This window comes from Portunus trituberculatus, chromosome 50 (assembly GCF_017591435.1).
Source record: "Portunus trituberculatus isolate SZX2019 chromosome 50, ASM1759143v1, whole genome shotgun sequence".
Classification (NCBI taxonomy): Eukaryota; Metazoa; Arthropoda; class Malacostraca; order Decapoda; family Portunidae; genus Portunus; species Portunus trituberculatus.
In genome coordinates, this window is record NC_059304.1 from 21,866,469 (window position 1) to 21,887,028 (window position 20,560).

The following is a 20,560-nucleotide window of genomic DNA, read 5'->3' on the forward strand; positions in this document are numbered from 1 at the left end:
AGGAGTGGTTAAGTCGAGAGTCATGGTGGCTGGCATGTTTCTGGTGGACTCTTGTTGAAATACCACGTGAAGACACCTTTATCCTCTCTCTCTCTCTCTCTCTCTCTCTCTCTCTCTCTCTGTTATTTTTATGCATATTTTGACATAATTCTTACATGAACATCCTCTCTCTCTCTCTCTCTCTCTCTCTCTCTCTCTCTCTGCGAAGTACCACACCATAACTTCCAAGGTCACTCTCACACCTGTACACACTTTCACTCTCCCTCCCTTTCACATTATTTCCTCTCTCTCTCTCTCTCTCTCTCTCTCTCTCTCTCTCTCTCTCTGATCCCAAATTCTTCCTTCCTCTTACTCAATGCTCTCTTTCTCCCTTCAAAACCGTGTTAATTCATGTTACTCATCTAGTTTTCTTCTTATCTCTCCCTCCTCCTCCTCCTCCTTTTTAAGTTACTGGACTAGACAGTAATATTTCTCTTGTTTTCCTTCCTTGAGCCCCTGGTGTCCTTCAGCCTCTAACTCGTAGCATCTGCAGTGGTAAAATAGGCACGCAGACAGCCTCGTTAGGTCCAGTAGGGCTGTTGCTATCTGTTCTTTCCTTTGTATTCCTTTGTATTTCTCCTCCTCCTCCTCCTCCTCCTTCTTCTATTTTTTTTACTTATTCTATTTTTATTTTTATTATAATAATTATTTTCTATGTGCATCTTTTTTTCTTCATCATTCATTTTTTTTTTCTACTTACTTTCTGTAATTAACTTTTATTTTACTAATGTGCTGGTTATCCACTTTTACTATTGCTAGGTGGCTATATGCACGTGCTCTCTCTCTCTCTCTCTCTCTCTCTCTCTCTCTCTCTCTCTCTCTCTCTCTCTCTCTCGTGAACAAGAATAAATTAATATAACGATGAAGGAAACTTACTCTCTCTCTCTCTCTCTCTCTCTCTCTCTCTCTCTCTCTCTCTCTCTCTCTGTGTGTGTGTGTGTGTGTGTGTGTGTGTGTGTGTGTGTGTGTGTGTGTGTGTGAACTCATACATCGATTTACAATATTACCCGTACATACCAAGAGAGAGAGAGAGAGAGAGAGAGAGAGAGAGAGAATCTTATCGACAGAACTTTGCCGCCTTCTCCTACAAAATAATCATAATCTTATCTTCACCATTGCCATTATCAACTATCAAGGTCTGCCCCCCCCCCCCACCTCTCTCTCTCTCTCTCTCTCTCTCTCTCTCTCTCTCTCTCTCTCTCTCTCTAACTTTTTTCCCTCTAACAATGCACGCAGAGAGAGAGAGAGAGAGAGAGAGAGAATGTGGTAAGATTTAGCAAGATAGGATAATAAGTCTTCATTTTCTTTGCTATATTAACCCCCTCCATCCCATCTCTCTCTCTCTCTCTCTCTCTCTCTCTCTCTCTCTCTCTTGCCCGTCCCAGTCTCTATCCTAACCGGTATTCTGCTACACCTCCTTTCCTTTTTTCCCGCCCCCACTACTCTCCCAGTCATGCAAGGACACGCCTGTTCTCCCCGCCCTGTTGACTTTGCTCGCTGTGTTTGTTCGATGATTCCAGCAAGGAGGAACTGTTGGGCTTTCAAATGCCGCTTGAAAATTGTTATATAGAGCTTTTTTTTACGAGATAGATGCAACCACACACTCCACTAATTGTTTCCATACTTTTTTCTCTCATTCTTATTCAGTCCACTTCAATAATGTAAGCTTTAAACGGTAGTCTCAATGTTTTATCCTTTTTCTACTGGTGAACTCTGGAACTCTGCTTGCTTCTATGTTTCCTCCCACCATCAACTGTTTCAAGACGCTTCTCAGGTTTTGGGTAATCCTTTTGATCGCACTCTTTGGCGACTGGCACCTTCTCTTATGCCTGTTGTCCTTGGCCACAGCCCCTCTTGCAAACACACACACACACACACACACACACACACACACACACACACAGTCATAATCTATTCTTTTTTCTATAATTACTTCTTTCTTTAGCATTTATATACTACACGTATTCTTTTTCTCTCTCCCTGTTCATTTCAAAGCAAGTTTTTTTCAGTTCTCCAAGTGTAAAGTGTACTTCTAAATACTCTCTCTCTCTCTCTCTCTCTCTCTCTCTCTCTCTCTCTCTCTCTCTCTCTATTGCTATGGGACCTCGGCTTCCCTTGGAAAAACCTTCCCTTCTTTCTCCTGATCTTCTCTCATTGGTAATTTCTTGAACTTTTCATATTGGTTAAAAAATGTGTCAATTTCTGCTTCCTATGACTTGACCATTTAAGAGAGAAGTTTCAAGACATTCATACTTTTTTTTTTTTTTTTTTGGTGGTGGGGGGCTAACTCTCAGACCTGCAAGGGGACTGACAGCTTCGTGGACCTTTTATTTTTTTTCGTTTTATGTTGCCCTTGGCCAGCTTTCCCCTCTTACATAAACACACACACACACACACACACACACACACACACACACACACACACAGCGAGCCCTATAACCTAACCCAACTCCTTGACTTTCATGTCGGTAGTGCTGGAAGGGGGAGGCGGGCACAGGAGGCGTCAGGGACCAGCCACGAAGCAATGAAAAATACTTTGACGCTTCAGGCAACACAGTCTGGTGACGAAAAAAACTCAAATCCAAGGACGCTATTTACCCTGCGGCACTTTACAACTCGCTACAATTAAGCTCTCTCTCTCTCTCTCTCTCTCTCTCTCTCTCTCTCTCTCTCTCTCTCTCTCTATCGACTTGTGACCTACTTATAAATCTTTTACGCACCCTTTAAGCCTGCCTGACGGCCAGCACGGGCCAACAATGGGCAACTGAGTGACGCGGCGTGTCCCTCACAATACACAGAGCCACACGTGCGACATAGTGGCTCTACAAGGCACGTCTTTCTTATGCATCGCCCTCACTCGTCTGGGTTTTTTAATCTCAATATTTACACGAGCAAAAAGAACCAGATATCACTGCATACCATGGTGTATTTTCTTTTAAGCGAGATGATGATAACAGGAGGAGGAGGAGGAGGAGGAGGAGAGCCTACAAGAGAGAAACTGGCGTGACTCGTGTCATCAACAAAAAGGGTAAATACATTCCTGGGGATGGGAGAAGCATGTACAGTACACCCGTGGCGTGAGGCGAAGAGAATAGAGGCAATGAGGCAGCCCGATGGATATGTTTGATGAGAGAGAGAGAGAGAGAGAGAGAGAGAGAGAGAGAGAGAGAGAGAGAGAGAGAGAGAGACGGGGTAATGAAAAACTTGTGGATGTAGAATAATGTGCATTACAAGAAGACTGTATACGTGACTAATACTGATGAGTGGAGTGGAGTACGGTTACTTGGACTCAAACACCCAAATTCCTCACTGTGCTCTCTCTCTCTCTCTCTCTCTCTCTCTCTCTCACTGTGTGTGTGTGTGTGTGTGTGTGTGTGTGTGTGTGTTTGTGTCACGGGATACTGACACATCCTTCCCACTGGAGTATAAAGTCAATTTCACGGCGCCGCAAGCATTCACAGAGATCTAAGCTAACCCTCCCCGCCAGCACACACACCTCATGCACTCCTACAGGGACACACCAGCACACAGCATTTACCCTCATCGCCACCTCCAGGTCCTCTGCACTTGCTACTGTTTGGTAACATTATCACATTCCTCACTCTATCCTCGTGAGTCACCACCGCGTCGTCTCCACAGCGCTCAGGCTTCACCACAGTCACGGCGAGGAGCAAATGGCTTCCTTCCGTCATTCTATACTGCTCATCGCAATTTTTGTCACTGAGAGATGAAAGGAGTACTGACTATACACTATAAAGCAGAGAAGGGAATCACGTCGTCTCCCTCTTTTCTATACATTCGCCCTCTTAGTCCAGTAATGTACGTGGGATTGCCTTTATAATGGGCTTTTTTTTTTTTTACATTATTGCATTCTCCTCCATCTTTCTCTGTGCCGTATTCTCAAACACATCTACACCACATGTTTCTCACTTTCAAAAGCCTCTATTTCAATCTGAACAGATCTTTTAAGAGTGTTTCTAAGGTTCTGGTGACAGACTGACACTATTACTATATCACTGACAAGAGAAATACTCTTGAGAATCCTGCTAATCTTCTATGTGGCCTTTGAAAATAGTTATGGTGGGAGAGCAAAGAGAAAACATCCCCATTACTTTCAAATGCTTTTATTTCAAGTTGTATGGATTTTTTAAGGTTCCAGTGACAGATTGATACTATTTCTACATTACTGACACGAAAAACCCTCTTGAGAACCCGGATGATCATCTCTGTGGCTTTTCAAAACAGCAGTGGTGAGAAGGCAAAGAGAATACAGACATTATGAAGGCTTCGGTTAGTATCGTTAATCAATTCATACATATTTGTGGGCGTTCCAGTACAGCGCAATGGAATTATATTATATATGAATCACCTGCTCTGAAGGCCATACTGTGAAACCAAGTAAATAAGCTGTCAGTTTTCTTGATAGCCACTCGCCTTTGATAACACGCTTATATAAGAAGCATAAACCCCTTCAATACTGGGACACATTTTTACCTTGATATTTGTGTGCGATTAGACCATTTTATTGACATTAGGAAGGGTCTATAGAGATCAGAAGTTTAATGGCCACAGTCTTCACTATTTTAATCCTCCCACATACGTTCCTGAAGCTGTATAAAATCACCAAATAGTAAACCGAAAGAATATAGAAACGCGTTATGGTAGTGAAGGAGTTATAATACAGAATAGCAGTCATTGGTAAATATGTCTGGACACTTGTAGGCTTATGTTGATTTCATGCACACTGCCACCCGTAGGCTTAAATGAGGCTTCCTGAAGTTTAATTCCCTCGTGTTCTCAAATATCAGAGAGAGAGAGAGAGAGAGAGAGAGAGAGAGAGAGATGAGGAATGATACACCTTTCTGGAGTGTTCTTCCCAGCAATGCCTGTGAATCCTATAAAGACTATAATTCTGGTCACTGAAATCTTACTGTCATCATCGTAGTTTCCATGATGGAGAATTTCCTAAACATGCTGTATAAAGGTTACGTCATCGTTGTTACCGTACTGATCTCTAGGATAATGTAGAAATAACATTAGCCTCTTCTGTTCTCCCAAGATTAATACCTTACATGACAAAACAGAATTAAGATTGAAGAGTATTATGCAATGTCTATCAACTTTCAGAAACTTGTGAAAGCAGGACAGTCACATTTGCCTCTTATATAATGCTGGACTGTGTGTGAATACTATTTAGCAGGTGGTCACGTCCAGCAATACAGATAGCACTAAAAAAGGAAAACCCTGAATGACCAAACTCGCTACGTCGTGATGACAGATCCTTTACAGGCAAGAACAACGTCTGCTGACTCTGAGATGCTGCTGCAGCGATGTACAGCTTACCAAACAGACAACTCCATTGCATCCTCATCGTTACTCTCACACGATTGGCCAAACACGGTGCTCGCCGGCCATGTGCTGGGCGAATGTCTCGAATAACACGTGGCGAATGACACATTTCTTGAGTGATTTGTTTTGATGTGCTTCTACATAACCTACCATCATTTTGTGTCCCAAATCACTGTTGTCATTTTGCTATGTTCTTTATCTTGCTCTTGCTGCCAATATCCTTACATAACTAAACCCAACATAGCTAGAAACAAACCTAACTAAACTTAACTTGACAAGTCCGGCAAATATGAGCCAAAAGAAGTCAATAAATTTTTAAAAATCGCTGACTGGGTTATAATGAATTAGCGGCACATATATTGGATTGAAAACACTCAGCACGAGGAGCTCTTGAGTCTAGGCACGTCACGAAAATTTTTTTTTACATTGACTGGAGAAATAGCGTATGGTGACCCAGATGCCATGTGCAGCTCCCACCAACGACAGCACCAGTACAGTCACCACCGTTAACCCTAAAAAAAGCGCTGGGTTATCCAGCCTACTTGATTAAAGAGGCTTAAATCTCTCTCTCTCTCTCTCTCTCTCTCTCTCTCTCTCTCTCTCTCTCTCTCTCTCTCTCTCCAATGTTAACCCTTAAATACTGGCGAGAGAATAATGCTAACGAAACAAATATACTGGATCGCACCCTCCCTGTAACTCTCCGACGATTTGCCATATACGGCTGAACCTGTGACTCTCTACTACAACTGGGGTGTGCTGCTGCTGCCTGCCGTCACCAATACCAGCATGAGCCTCAATTCACAGGCTTTTAAATGTACCACCACCCCGTTGGCCCTAAGTAAGTTAGTGCATACATCTTCCTTATATGGACCCCAGCTTGTGACAGGACCCGCGAGAACAACTCCACCGACACAAGAAAACCACAGGAAGTTGAATAAACAAAGGAATGATTCTGAGAACAAACAACGTTCATTACTACTATTACTGCTATGTAGAATGACAAAGCTACTATTGCTATTATCGCTACTAATCCTTTCAGTACTATGACGCGTTTCCATATTCATTCTGCTTACTATCTGGTTATTTCATAGTCTCAAAAATTTATGTGGGAATATGAATAATGAAGAATTTGGCCATTAATCTTCCGTCCTCCATAGACCCGATCCTAATGTCTATAAAACCGTCCAATCGTACACAGATCTAAAGGTAAAAATGTGTCCCAGTACTGAGGGGGTTAATTAAGCATGTAAAAAAGAATTATTAGTTTCATCAATCCAATTAAGCAAGAAGTATAAGCTGACATTTCCCTTCCCCATAATAAGTCGAATAAGCAACTTCTCAGCACTAAACTCGTCACATGATGTAATAACTCGCGTGGAAATAATCACGTGTAAGCTGGATGGAGGGAGGAAGGGAGGAAGGGGCGGGAGTGACGAGGACATGAGATGAAACTGAACGCCTCTCTGCCCTTCTCGAAATACAAGGTAATGGTCACACATGCCTATAATTCTCTCTCTCTCTCTCTCTCTCTCTCTCTCTCTCTCTCTCTCTCTCTCTCTCTCTCTCTCTCAGCACTTCATGGAGATAATGAATAATGGCATTATCTTATCGCATAATGACGGAGACAAACTGATCATGAAAGACAGCAAGAGACGCCACTCATTTCCTCACACCTTACTACATTTTGTTCTTGTTTATTGACACGTATGAATTATGTGTAATACCCAGAGCTTGGCACTTCCGTACCTTGGTCCGCACCTCCGTACCTGCGGACCACCAAACGAGGTGTGGAGGTCCGAAGTGCGGAAAAGCGAAATTTTAAGTCCGTACCTCCGCAACTCAGACAGGTGCGGAAAGGCGAAATTTTAAGTCCGTACCTCCGCACCTGAAACACGTGCAGAAAGGCGAATTTCCGAGTCCGTAACTCCGCACCTGAAATTTTCAAGGATAAAAAAAAAAAAAAAGTAAAAAAAGTAAATGAATAAAGACAACTAACAGTCCTCACTCGTAGCATTACTTTCGGCCGTTTTTGGCGGTCTGTGTAACCAGACATGTTTTCCCGCCACTTAGTGACGTCACTCATTCAGGTCTAAGCAAGCTCTCTCTCTCTCTCTCTCTCTCTCTCTCTCTCTCTCTCTCTCTCTCTGGATTGTCTTCAACTCTAAAAGATTGGCAAAATTTTCCTTCCATAAGGTAACAGTGAGGGCCGCCGCTGCTGCTGTGGTGTAGGTTTTCCACTCTCCCCCTCACCCTCACACCCCCACTATTCTCTCCCTCCTCCATTTGTGTCTATGGGGGTGGTGGTGGTGGTGGTGGTGGTGCATTTATTTTCTTATTCTTGATTTTTATGACATCTGTGCCTGTTAGAGAGAGAGAGAGAGAGAGAGAGAGAGAGAGAGAGAGAGAGAGAGAGAGCAGCAGCAGAGTTGCCAGGTTCTTGTAACTAGAAAATGCCAAATGCAAGTAAGAAATAGGCCAAATATATATATATATATATATATATATATATATATATATATATATATATATATATATATATATATATATATATATATATATATATATATATATATATATATATATATATATATATATATATATATATATATATATATATATATATATATATATATATATATATATATATATATATATATATATATATATATATATATATATATATATATATAGCTCTGATGTATTATTGCCCTGTATTTTGTTATATTTTTTGAGGTGCGGACAAGATTTTTCAGGCGCGCGTTAATAGTTTTGGGTACGGTACCGGAGGTGCAGAGGTGCGGTACCGGACCGAGAGAAAAATTTTAGCTGCGGAAGTACAGGTATGGACTACCTGCGTTTCGAGGTCCGGAGGCGTGGTACCGAACTATACCCGATATCCAGTAACGCACCCAGCTCTGGTAATACCTAAGCTATGCTGCTGCTGCTGCTGCTGCTGCTGCTACTACTACTACTGCTACTACTACTACTACTTCTATAACGAAATACTACGATTCAACTCTTCATGTATTCATTCTTATCATGAGAAATGGCTGAGCTGATGCGTATCATCAGATTCAAATGATCATAAGGCCATGCATATGTAGACGTACTTATCATTACATTATGGTAAAGAGAACTTGCTTTTTTTTTCTACTAAATACCTTCATCTTAAAGTTAGTTCATGCCATTTTTATTCAAATACGCACGCACAAAAAAAAATCCCTATAAATCAATCAATCATGAACGCTTCCAACACCACATAATTATTTTCTCATTTCTACATCAACAAATATACTACCCATTTTTTGTTCCGGTACCTATACGTTTAAGACACTATAAAAAATGTACTGCGTCTCTGAATGTTAACGGAGAGAGACATACCAAGACCCATTGCACCATCTACTGACACAAAAGCAGCAGCATGGTCTGACGGGAATAGCGCGGGAAAGGAGGGGGAGGACTAGATTAATTGACCGTGTTCCTGGATACTGGTGGGATGGATGGGATGTTAAGACTTTTATCCCATTACTGTCAGCGGCAAGGTCTGAAAAGAACTACCAGAAAGGAGGAGGAGGAGGAGGAGGGGGACTATGGAAAGGTGGGGTGGTGATTGGCACGATCCATTAGAGTGGTTAAAAGTGGCAGGCCAAAATTAGCCATTGAGGTAGCAGGCGTAACTTTTAGAGAGAGAGAGAGAGAGAGAGAGAGAGAGAGAGAGAGAGAGAGAGAGAGAGAGAGAGAGAGAGAGAGAGAGAGAGAGAGAGAGAGAGAGAGAGAGAGTCAAACTAGTAGTGGCTCTAGAGTACACATCTGATCAAGGTAAAAGGGTTCGCCACAAGATTTTTAAGGGTCCTTCGCGATGTTTTCAAGACCTTCACTACTTATCACTATTGGAGTCAGCACCCCCCCCCCTCCCAAACACAGACACCCCGCCTCCCCGTCAATGAATGTTAACGCAGACAAGCCTGACTCGTGCTATTAGGTGAATACAGACACCTGCAACGTCAAAGCAACGTTCCCCTCCACACTCACCTGGCTTAGGCTTGATGGTGGTGGCTTTCTTGTTGACGGAGGAGGATGGGAAGAGGGAGGTGAGCTCATGGTCCTCCTCACCCTGCAAATAAATGTTTTTTTTTATTTTTATTTTTATGCTATGCAGTACTGTTTATTTTTCCAGCAATAACACTTAGATTGTTCAAAAGAGTACTCCTCTTACAATTACGTGGTGTACGTCTTTGAAGTCAATACACAATCTGAAAATGCTTAAAAACACAAACTCAGAATTCTCGTCTTAAGTAATCCCTGCTATAAAAATGCAACATCAAACTAATATATATATATATATATATATATATATATATATATATATATATATATATATATATATATATCGGAGTGGCTGAGAGGGTTCCCACCTTTGCTCACTGAGACTCACTCTATCGTTGTGTGATTCACTGTTTGATCTGCTGCAGTCTCTGACGAGACAGCCAGACGTTACCCTACGGAACGAGCTCAGAGCTCATTATTTCCGATCTTTGGATAGGCCTGAGACCAGGCACACACCACACACCGGGACAACAAGGTCACAACTCCTCAATTTACATCCCGTACCTACTCACTGCTAGGTGAACAGGGGCTACACGTGAAAGGAGACACACCCAAATATCTCCACCCGGCCGGGGAATCGAACTCCGGTCCTCTGGCTTGTGAAGCCAGCGCTCTAACCACTGAGCTACCGGGCGTGTGTGTGTGTGTGTGTGTGTTGCCGTCCCGGACCAAGGCGCTTTGATGAAGTATTTTTGCCAACAGTACAGTCAGTGGCCGTCCTAAGTATATAATAACCGTAGTGCACATCTCTTCAATACACAACAGTAGAATGGTAACAGACTAGTTGCGCCGTCATCCATAAACAACAATGTTTAACTAGCCACTGACTGAATAGGAGTGGCCATCCGTTTTGTGCTAAGACCGGCATGTAAGGGAGGACAGAAATGCTATTGCCGAAAAGCCTTTTAGGAAACTTTTTGGCGAAGGCCACACACACACACACACACACACACACACACACACACACACACACACACACACACACAAGAAAAAAAAAAAATACAGCTCATTGGACCTCCCGTGGTTCCGAGTTCCCCTTTCCCCTCTCTGTCTCTCCTCCTTTTCCCTTCTCTCCATACCTACCCTCCCACTGTAATCATGAGCTGGAGCGGTTCCGAAATAAAGGGACATGCGACTGTCCAAAGGGGAAGTCGGACGATAGTTTGACTTTTAATTTCCAAGTTTTATTTCTATCGGGTATCGCCAATCTAATCGTATGATGGCTTAATCAACACTCCACATTATATAGAATATTACAATGAGAATGAGATGATAGATAAAATAAAGGATGTCGATTTTTTGTTTGGTAACATTGTGTGTTGACTTGATACCACAGACTCCTACCCTGTTAAAAAAAAAAAAAAAATGAAAGAAAGAAAAGAAAAGCGAACACTTCAGTTCTTCACTGGGCAGTGGGCAACGGGAAGGAGTATTGTGTTAGCCGTTTGGAGTGTCTGGAGGATCATATACGACGTAAACCATTCATATTGAGGCGATAATGACTCAGGAGTATCTAATATTCAAATATTTAGAAATAAAATACACATACAGGATGTCGATCCTTGGTCTGGAAACTGTGTAAACAACTATTCACTTTTTATGTTTTTATGAGCAGCACAAGGCAGCTAAGCTGTGTGTTGGTGGGTGGTGACCGATTAGGGTTGCCACCTCCTAAAATTACGGAACGCATTAGCTGAGGTTGGATGGCGGGTAGAAAGTCAATCATATTGACAAGGCTTGAAGATAAGCTCTTCCATAAGTACCCTGTATTAGGAAGAATTCAAGAATATCTTGACTAAATGTGAGGATATTTTGCAAAATACGTTCATCAGGCAAGTTATCAGTAATATATTTTTGAAACTACATGTGTCTGTATAAATTCTAAAGAATGAGACACTGAAAAATATATTTCCCTTAATTAAAGAAAAAAGAAAAAGAAAACTCATTTGGAGAAAACAGTAGCGACCTGGAATATGAATGAATCATAATTAATATAGCCATTACTTATACATTTTCCAAGTGTACAGATCCTGCAGACGTAGCCATGTTCAGTACCCAGGTACCTAACAGGGATGAGACATAGGCATGGCACAGCACAGCAGCGGTGTTCTCCGCCCCTCTCATTTCTAGACTAACAGCCGTTGGTGATGGATGGACCGTGGAGGCGGAGCGAGATATTACGTGTACTGTTCACGTAACGCACGGGCGGCACGACAAACCCCTAACAAACTCATATATTTTTGTGAACTGGTTATGTATTTGTTTCAATATTTGGTCACGATAACTTATTAATTTATTTCATTTGCTTGATTATTCATACAGGCAAATGCGGAACAATGGCGTTCCGTATTGGTTCAATACGGAAGGCAGCATTTCACGCTTCAATACGGAACGGTTCTGTATTTTAAGGAACAGGTGGCAACCCTATGACCGATGGCCAGCCGATGAGGGGGTGTGGTCACTGGTGGCCAGAAACAACCTCTACCATCAAACAACGATATAACTCATCTGCTCTAACTTGACCGCCCTAACCTCTTGAACGATACATCGAGGAATTAAAGCCTACTTATATTTGAAAGCCCCTAAAAAGCAAGATTTCCGTCAGTAAGCCAAGGAATGGACAGCAACAGTGGCCATGTCTCAACTATTTTGAGCTGTATTACAGTGAAAGCACATGCCAAATCTTTCATATCAGCTGTTGAGATACATCCGCATTGCTAGATTTGTGTGTATAGAAGACTCAGTAAGGTGATAAGGCAGCTGGCTGTTGTAGGCGGGTGGGCGGGCACCCATCTTGACATCATCCGCAAGTCCCAGCATGCACCTGCCTGCCCGGCCAGTTCCAGTATTATTTCTATTTATCTCAGCTCACTTATTCCGCTTCACAAGTAAGTTTTGATGCTTTCTGGGAATCGAACCCCGATCCTCTGGCTTGTGAAGCCAGCGCTCTAACCACTGAGCTACTGGTGTGTGTGTGTATTGGCTTGTCTTTTAGTGTACAGATGGTGGTTCTGTGTGTGTGTGTTGGCTTGTCGTTCGGTGTTCAGATGGTGGTTCTGTGAGTGAGTGTGTGTGTGTGTGTGTGTGTGTGTGTGTGTGTTGGCTTGTCTTTCGGTGTTCAGATGGTGGTTCTGTGTGTGTGTGTGTGTGTGTGTGTGTGTGTGTGTTTCACTGTTTGATCTGCTGCAGTCTCTGACGAGACAGCCAGACGTTACCCTACGGAACGAGCTCAGAGCTCATTATTTCCGATCTTTGGATAGGCCTGAAACCAGGCACACACCACACACCGGGACAACAAGGTCACAACTCGATTTACATCCCGTACCTACTCACTGCTAGGTGAACAGGGGCTACACATGAAAGGAGACACACCCAAATATCTCCACCCGGCCGAAGAATCGAACCCCGGTCCTCTGGCTTGTGAAGCCAGCGCTCTAACCACTGAGCTACCGGGTGTGTGTGTGTGTGTGTGTGTGTGTGTGTGTGTGTAATTCACCTTGGTCGTCTGCTGGTCACCCAGCCAGTCTTCCCCATTACGGAGCGAGCTCAGAGCTCATAGACCGATCTTCGGGTAGGACTGAGACCACAACACACTCCACACACCGGGAAAGCGAGGCCACAACCCCTCGAGTTACATCCCGTACCTATTTACTGCTAGGTGAACAGGGGCCACACATTAAGAGGCTTGCCCATTTGCCTCGCCGTTTACCGGGACTCGAACCTGGCCCTATCTCTCTGTGTGTGTGTGTGTGTGTGTGTGTGTGTGTGTGTGTGTGTGTGTGTATTTACTTATTACAGGGTTTGAGCGGGACTCATAGTGACCTTTCTCCATATCTAATTTTATCCAAATTTTCCTTACATTTGTGCACACTTTCTGCTGTCAAATCTCATCATTCAAACTGTTCCAGATGTTCACCATCCTATGTGGGAAAACTAAACCTTTTAATGTTTCTCAAACACTGACTTTTCCTGATCTTAGAATATTCTTTTGTCCATCTATTTCCACCTTCATTCAGTGATATCAGGTCTTGTCTATCTATCTTTTCTATACTGTTCACAATCTTGTACATCGTTATTAGATCTCCTCTCTCCATCTATCCTTCAAAGTTGGTAGCTACATTTCCTTTAGTCTATCTTCATAGGAACAGTCCTTTATTTCTGGTACTACTTTTGTGGCTATCCTTTGGATTCTTTCTAGTTTCCTGATGTCTTTTTCCATGTGTGGTGACCACACCACTGCAGCATATTTAAGTCTAGGTCTTATCATAGTGGTTATGATCCTTTTCATCATATACTTATCCATGTACTTGAATGTCATCCTGATTTTTCTTAGTGTCTTATATGCTGAAATAAATAATCCATTTACATGCTTTTCTGGGGTCAGGGTGTCTTATGTAATCACTCCCAAGTCCTTCTCTCTCTCTCTTTTTTTTTTCTTTGTTCATTATAACCTCTTCCATTTTGTACTCCCATGTAGGTCTTCTATCACTTTTACCCATTTCCATCACATGACATTTTTTGACATTAAATTTTAATTTCCACCTCTGGCTCCATTCCCAGATCTTATCGATATCTCTTTGCAAATTCCATACAATCCTCATTGTTCCTTATTACTCTCAAGAGTTTTGCATCATCAGCAAACAAATTTATGTAACTACTCAGGTTCTCCATTTCTCCTGTACCATATCATGAATAAATACGTATTAGATATATTATTGATGCCAGCACTGAACCCTGCGGTATGCCACTAGTTAATGTGCTCCAGCTTGATGGGGTGTCTCCTATCACTGTCCTCATCCAGCTTTAAGATATTTCCCTGTACTCCTCCCATATGTTCGAAAGCATTTTAATATCTAAATACTCGTTCATTGAGTCCACCCTTCCATCTCTCCATTGTACCTCACCTGTTACCCATGTATAGAAACTTCATAGATTTGTTACACATGATCTTTCTTTACTAAATCCAAATTGGAAGTTATTTATGATTTAATTTTCCTCCATACAATTTAGCTATGTGTGTGTAATTCACCTGACCTCAGTCGTCTGCTGGTCACCCAGCCAGTCTTCCCCATTACGGAGCGAGCTCAGAGCTCATAGACCGATCTTCGGGTAAGACTGAGACCACAACACACTCCACACACCGGGAAATCGAGGCCACAACCCCTCGAGTTACATCCCGTACCTATTTACTGCTAGGTGAACAGGGGCCACACATTAAGAGGCTTGCCCATTTGCCTCGGCGCGCCAGGACTCGAACCCGGGCCTCTCGAGTGTGTGTGTGTGTGTATTTACCTAGTTGTATTTACCTAGTTGTAGTTTTACAGGGCCTGGGCTTTATGCTCGTGTGGTCCCGTCTCCATATCTACACTTATCCAATCTTACTTTAAAAGTGTGCACACTCTTTGCAGACACTACTTCTTCATCTAAACTGTTCCACGTCTCAATACATCTCTGCGGGAAACTATATTTTTTAATATCTCTCAGACATCTTCCCTTTCTCAGCTTTTTACTATGCGATCTTGTACTTGGATGTCATATTCTTCTCTCAAGATCAGTTTCTCATTATCCACTTGGTCCATTCCGTTGATCAATTTATAGACTTGTATCAGGTCTCCTCTCTCCCTTCTTTGTTCCAAGGTTGGTAGATCCATAGCCTTTAGTCTCTCCTCATATGTCATCCCTTCAAGTTCTGGGACCATTTTTGTAGCCATTTTTTGTAGCCTCTCCAATTTTCTTATGTGTTTCTTTTTATGAGGGGTCCACACTACTCCTGCATATTCCAATCTAGGTCTTATTATAGTATTTATCAATTTCTTCATCATTTCTTTGTCCATGTAGTGTGTGTGTGTGTGTGTGTGTGTGTGTGTGTGTGTGTGTGTGTGTGTGTGTGTGTGTGTGTGTGTGTGTGTGTGTGTGTGTGTGTGTGTGTGTGTGTGTGTGTGTGTGTGTGTGTATTTACCTACCTAGTTGTATTTACCTAGTTGTAGTTTTACAGGGCCTGGGCTTTATGCTCGTGTGGCCCCGTCCCCATATCTACACTTATCCAATCTTACTTTAAAAGTATGCACACTCGTTGCAGACACTACTTCTTCATTTAAACTGTTCCACGTCTCAATACATCTTTATGGAAACTATATTTTTAACATCTCTCAGACATCTTCCTTTTCTCAGCTTTTTACTATGCGATCTTGTGCTTTGAATGTCATATTCTTCTCTCAGGATCAGTTTCTCATTATCCACTTGGTCCATTCCGTTGGTCAATTTATAAACTTGTATCAGATCTCCTCTCTCCCTTCATTGTTCCAGGGTTAGCAGATTCATAGCCTTTAGTCTCTCCTCATATGTCATCCCTTCAAATTCTGGAACCATTCTTGTAGCCATTTTTGTAGTCTCTCCAATTTCTTATGTGTTTCTTTTTATGAGGGGTCCACACTACTCCTGCATATTCTAATCTGGGTCTTATAGTACTTATCAATTTCTTCATCATTTCTTTGTCCATGTAGTGAAATGCTACTCCAATATTCCTTAGCAAATTATATGTTTCTCTAAAAATTCTATCAATATGGCTTACTGGTTGATTGTTTTCTTCCATTTGTTTATAAGTCCTACTTTCTCTTTTTAGTTCTACTCCATCTCCCATCTTATAGATTCCCACAGGTCGTCTTTCACTCTTTCCCATTTCCATGACATGGCTTTTGTTCACATTGAATTCCATTTCCCACTTTTACTCCATTCCCAGATCTTATTTAGGTCTTCTTGCAGTATTTCACAATCCTCTTTTGCTTTATAACTCTGCACAGTTTCGTATCATCTGCAAACAGATTTATGTAGCTGTTCACTCCTTCTGGCATGTCGTTAATATAAATGAGGAAAAGTATTGGTGCCAATACTGACCCCTGTGGCACTCCGCTTTCTACTGCTCTCCACTTGGACTTCATATCTTTAACTACCGTCCTTATTTCTCTCCCCCTCAAATAATTTTCTATCCATCTCAATGTGCTTCCTTTTAAGCCACCCTTCTCCTCTAACTTCCATAGTAATCTTGCATGTGGCACTTTGTCAAATGCCTTTTTTAAATCCAAATAAATACAGTCAACCCATCCCTCTCTCTTGTACTCTATCAACTATTCTAGAATAGAAACTCAATAAATTAGTTACACAAGACCGTCTTTTCTAAAACCAAATTGGCTATTTGATATTAATTTGTTGTCTTCAAGGAACTCGATCCATTGTTTCTTTATTATTCTTTCACACATCTTGCATATTACACTAGTTAGTGATACCGGTCTGTAATTTAAAGGTTCTTCCTTCCTTCCGCTCTTATATATGGGAACCACCTCAGCTCTTTTCCATTCTACTGGTACTGTTCCATTTTCTATTGAGCATTTTATGATGTTGTATATAGGACTTGCTAGTTCTTCCCTACATTCTTTCAGTATTCTGCCTGAGACTTCATCCGGTCCCATTGCCTTCTCTTCATCCAGTTCCTTCATTAACTCTTTTATTTCAAGCTTGGTTACTTTAATCTCTTTCATATAGATTGTCTCTATTACCCTGTGGCCTTTCAAATTTGGATTCCTTAGTAAAGACCTCCTGGAATTTATTATTTAATAGTTCTGCCATACTTTTTGGGTCTTCCACCATCCCGTTCTCTCCTTTTAACCTTTCTATTGTTTCTTTTTGCCTAATTTTTCCATTTATGAATCTGTAGAACAATTTTGGTTGCTCCTTACATTTTTCAACAATGTCCTTTTCAAAGTTCTTTTCCTCTTCCTTCCTCACCTTAACATATTCATTTCTCGCTGCCTTAAAGTTTTCCTTATTTACTGGTTTTCTATTTCTCCTCCACCTTTTCCATGCTCCATCTCTTTTCTCCTTTGCCCTAGCACATTTTGCATTATACCAATCTTTCTTTCCTTCTTCTTTAGGTCTATATTTTGGGACATATTCCCTGACTCCTGTTTTGTATATTTCCAAAAATAAGTGTGTGTGTGTGTGTGCGTGTGCACATGGCATGTGGGAGGGTGGGTGGTTGCGTATGTCTCTCTCTCTCTCTCTCTCTCTCTCTCTCTCTCTCTCTCTCTCTCTCTCTCTCTCTCTCTCTCTCTCTCTCTCTCTCTCTGCATGCCTGCATGCATGCGTGCGCTTGTGCATACCTACTGTGAGTGCTTCCGTGTCATATCATCACTCATATCTCCCAGAAATTTTAATAGGACTGACATTATCGATATTATCATTAACATTGTTAACATCATTATTATTAATAATAATGAAAATATAACTATTATGTACACACACACACACACACACACACACACACACACACACACACACACACACACACACACACACACACACAGTATATAGGTGCATATATATATATATATATATATATATATATATATATATAGAGAGAGAGAGAGAGAGAGAGAGAGAGAGAGAGAGAGAGAGAGAGAGAGAGAGAGAGAGAGAGAGAGAGAGAGAGAGAGAGAGAGAAGCATGACCATTTTTTGTATTTGTTTGTCTTTGTTTTGCCAAACACTCTAGGGATTTATTGATCAATTATGATAAAACAATTTTTGAAAAAGTATTTTTAGAAATATCTTGAATAATTATAATGCCTTCAAGATAAAAATACCAGAGTTCCCCAAATAGAACTTAATGGCACCTAATGCAAAGCAATTCTACACAGACTGTCACACATCCTGCCATCCTGTATTTTCAGCTGCCTGGCCTGGATTTACATGGTGTAAGGGGGATGAAGGCAGAAAGCACGGGACCACCAAATCTTTTTATTAACTCCCCCCCTCCTCCCTAAAATGTTAAAAAATATTGCAGATACATTTTATTGCTGAGCAATTCCCATGTGGCACTTAATAATGTTTTTCCATGCATTAACTTTACTTACTGCAAGACAACTCGTTATGCAAAGGGAAAGCAAGCTGTGAAGGAAGAGATGGAAGTGTTGAGGGATTAGGATTATGCTATGAAGAAGGGAGAAAGAGAGAAGTGGAGGAGAAAGAGACGGATCCATAGCTATTCTGTTAGCTGTTCATGTAGCAGTGAACTGTTGCCTGTAGCTTACAATCAAATACACCCTTACTTAGAAAAGAACAATTCTGATGGTGAGAATGGTAAAGACTGCAACTACTACTCCCAAAGTCTAAACCTTGGCATTAATCAATCTACATCTAACACAATAATTCTAGAATATATGGTACACACACACCTACAGGTTTGTGGGTTCACACATACCCCTTCATTACCTATGGAACCATTTAACTTGACATTATCCAGCTGAATAAAACCAATAAAAACAGTGATTTTGGTCACTGCTTTATCATCACAATACATATATGTAAACTTTCAGATGTATTGAAATAGGATTGCCATTGGTGGAAAGCATCTAGAGGAGAATATGTCTAAGATGGAATGTATCACAGAGGACAAAATGTCCATGAGGAATATGACTGGGCATCTTTAAGAAAGGTGGCATTGCCTTATTAGCTTAAAAATGCCATCCACCATTACACTGAATGTGTTTTAATCATATATTCTTGAGAATAGAGGTGGTTTTCTACATTTCACAGCATACAAGTATGATTGTCTTGAATCTCATCTTACAAATATTCATGAACACAACTTTATGCATCAAAAATCAATGATAATGACATAATTATTTTTAAAAATTCCAGGAGTCTCCTCAGCCTGTAAGTACTACCAGTATATAAATAGGTATTATGTACTTCAGTCTCTCAAATCATTCATAATGCTGACAGCAATATTTAACAATTTATCAGTTTTCTGAAAGTTCACTTGCTCCTGTACCAAAACTTGGACACAACACACCCATGCTTGTGATGGATCTCTTAGCCTTGCCAGTTGTGTTAGGTTAGGGTTAATTGGGTTACTTAAGTTAGTTTGGTTAGGTTAGATTGATTTCGTTTAGCGTTACTTTGGTTAAGTTACTAGTATACTCTTCATCATTATCACTATTAGTACTACAGTGAGCATCATTACCATTACTACTACTAAGTGAAAATACCAGGTAAGATAACCACCATTATTTTTAATATATATATATATATATATATATATATATATATATATATATATATATATATATATATATATATATATATATATATATATATATATATATATATATATATATATATATATATATATATATATAAATATATAATTTTTTTTTTTTTTAGCATCACTACTAGTACATTCAATGGCATATAAAGCTCTCCCAGTATCCCTGTGGCGAAATGAACTTCAAAAACTATCTTACCTGCAGCAGTAATTGTTTCCGAATAATATCATCGTCAATTTCAAGCAGAGACGAGTTTGTGTTGTTATTAGCCATCCTCTCCGCCGTTGTTGTTGCCGCTGGAGCTTCCCTCAGCTGGCGTGCCGCACACCGCCTTGTTGACATCGCTTACACTCCCGCGACCCGCACCACACACCACACCGACCGAACACAGGCGCCACCCACCACACCCTATGCCCACCTTAACGCTCTATGCTTTCTACAAAAATACACAATGACAAATAAATGAAAATTAGATTTCATCTCTTCAGAAGGGATCAGTGAGGGAGGAAGGCAGTGGCGGGGAGGAGAGGGAGGGCTCAGTAGGAAGGCGGGCGGTGCAGCAGGTGGTGGCCACTCAGCTGCCTTGTCTCGTTGCTTCAGTTGCTCCACAATGACGGAGGAGGGAGGGCTGGACGCGTTCTGTAATTCAGCTTTTTTGGTATGTTAACTTTCGACTCGCTTGGAAGTGATACTTTATAATGTATAGTGATACGTGGTGTCCATACCCAGAAAAAGGTGAAACATTACTTGAAAAACGAGAAGAAACTTGAATAACTGGTGGAATAATGATTCAGTTTAGAAGTGAACACATTTCGTACCGTGCAAAGTTAAGAGGTGATTTACTAAGTGATAGGTTGCTAACCAAGCGACACGTGCAATGGTGTGGTGAAGTGAGCCACAGTAAGGTAGAGGGTTGCTGCAGGATACGCTTGTGGCTGCCGGGGGTCAAGGGCCTCTTCGTGT

The 20,560-nt window shown here is 41.2% G+C and overlaps 2 protein-coding genes across 9 annotated transcripts in view; one reads left to right on the forward strand and one right to left on the reverse strand.

The window, feature by feature from the left end:
• The window catches only part of LOC123499822 (PIH1 domain-containing protein 1-like), a 27,372-nt gene extending 7,002 nt beyond the window's left edge, over nt 1-20,370 (reverse strand). The window contains exons 1-2 of the mRNA XM_045248325.1: nt 19,796-20,370; nt 9,421-9,502 (exon numbers count right to left, since the gene is read on the reverse strand). Coding sequence (XP_045104260.1) covers nt 9,421-9,502; nt 19,796-19,939 — 226 coding nt within the window. The 5' untranslated portion in view covers nt 19,940-20,370. The remainder of the gene's footprint in view (nt 1-9,420; nt 9,503-19,795) is intronic.
• The window catches only part of LOC123499818 (multidrug resistance-associated protein 1-like), a 48,761-nt gene continuing 40,441 nt past the window's right edge, over nt 12,241-20,560 (forward strand). For 7 of the 8 annotated variants that reach the window (XM_045248314.1, XM_045248311.1, XM_045248313.1 and 4 more), the window contains exon 1: nt 20,132-20,255. In XM_045248314.1, the coding sequence (XP_045104249.1) occupies nt 20,208-20,255 (48 nt within the window). In that variant the 5' untranslated portion in view covers nt 20,132-20,207. Of the gene's footprint in view, nt 12,384-20,131; nt 20,256-20,560 lie in introns of those variants that run through there. The other variant, XM_045248317.1, reaches the window with a different exon arrangement.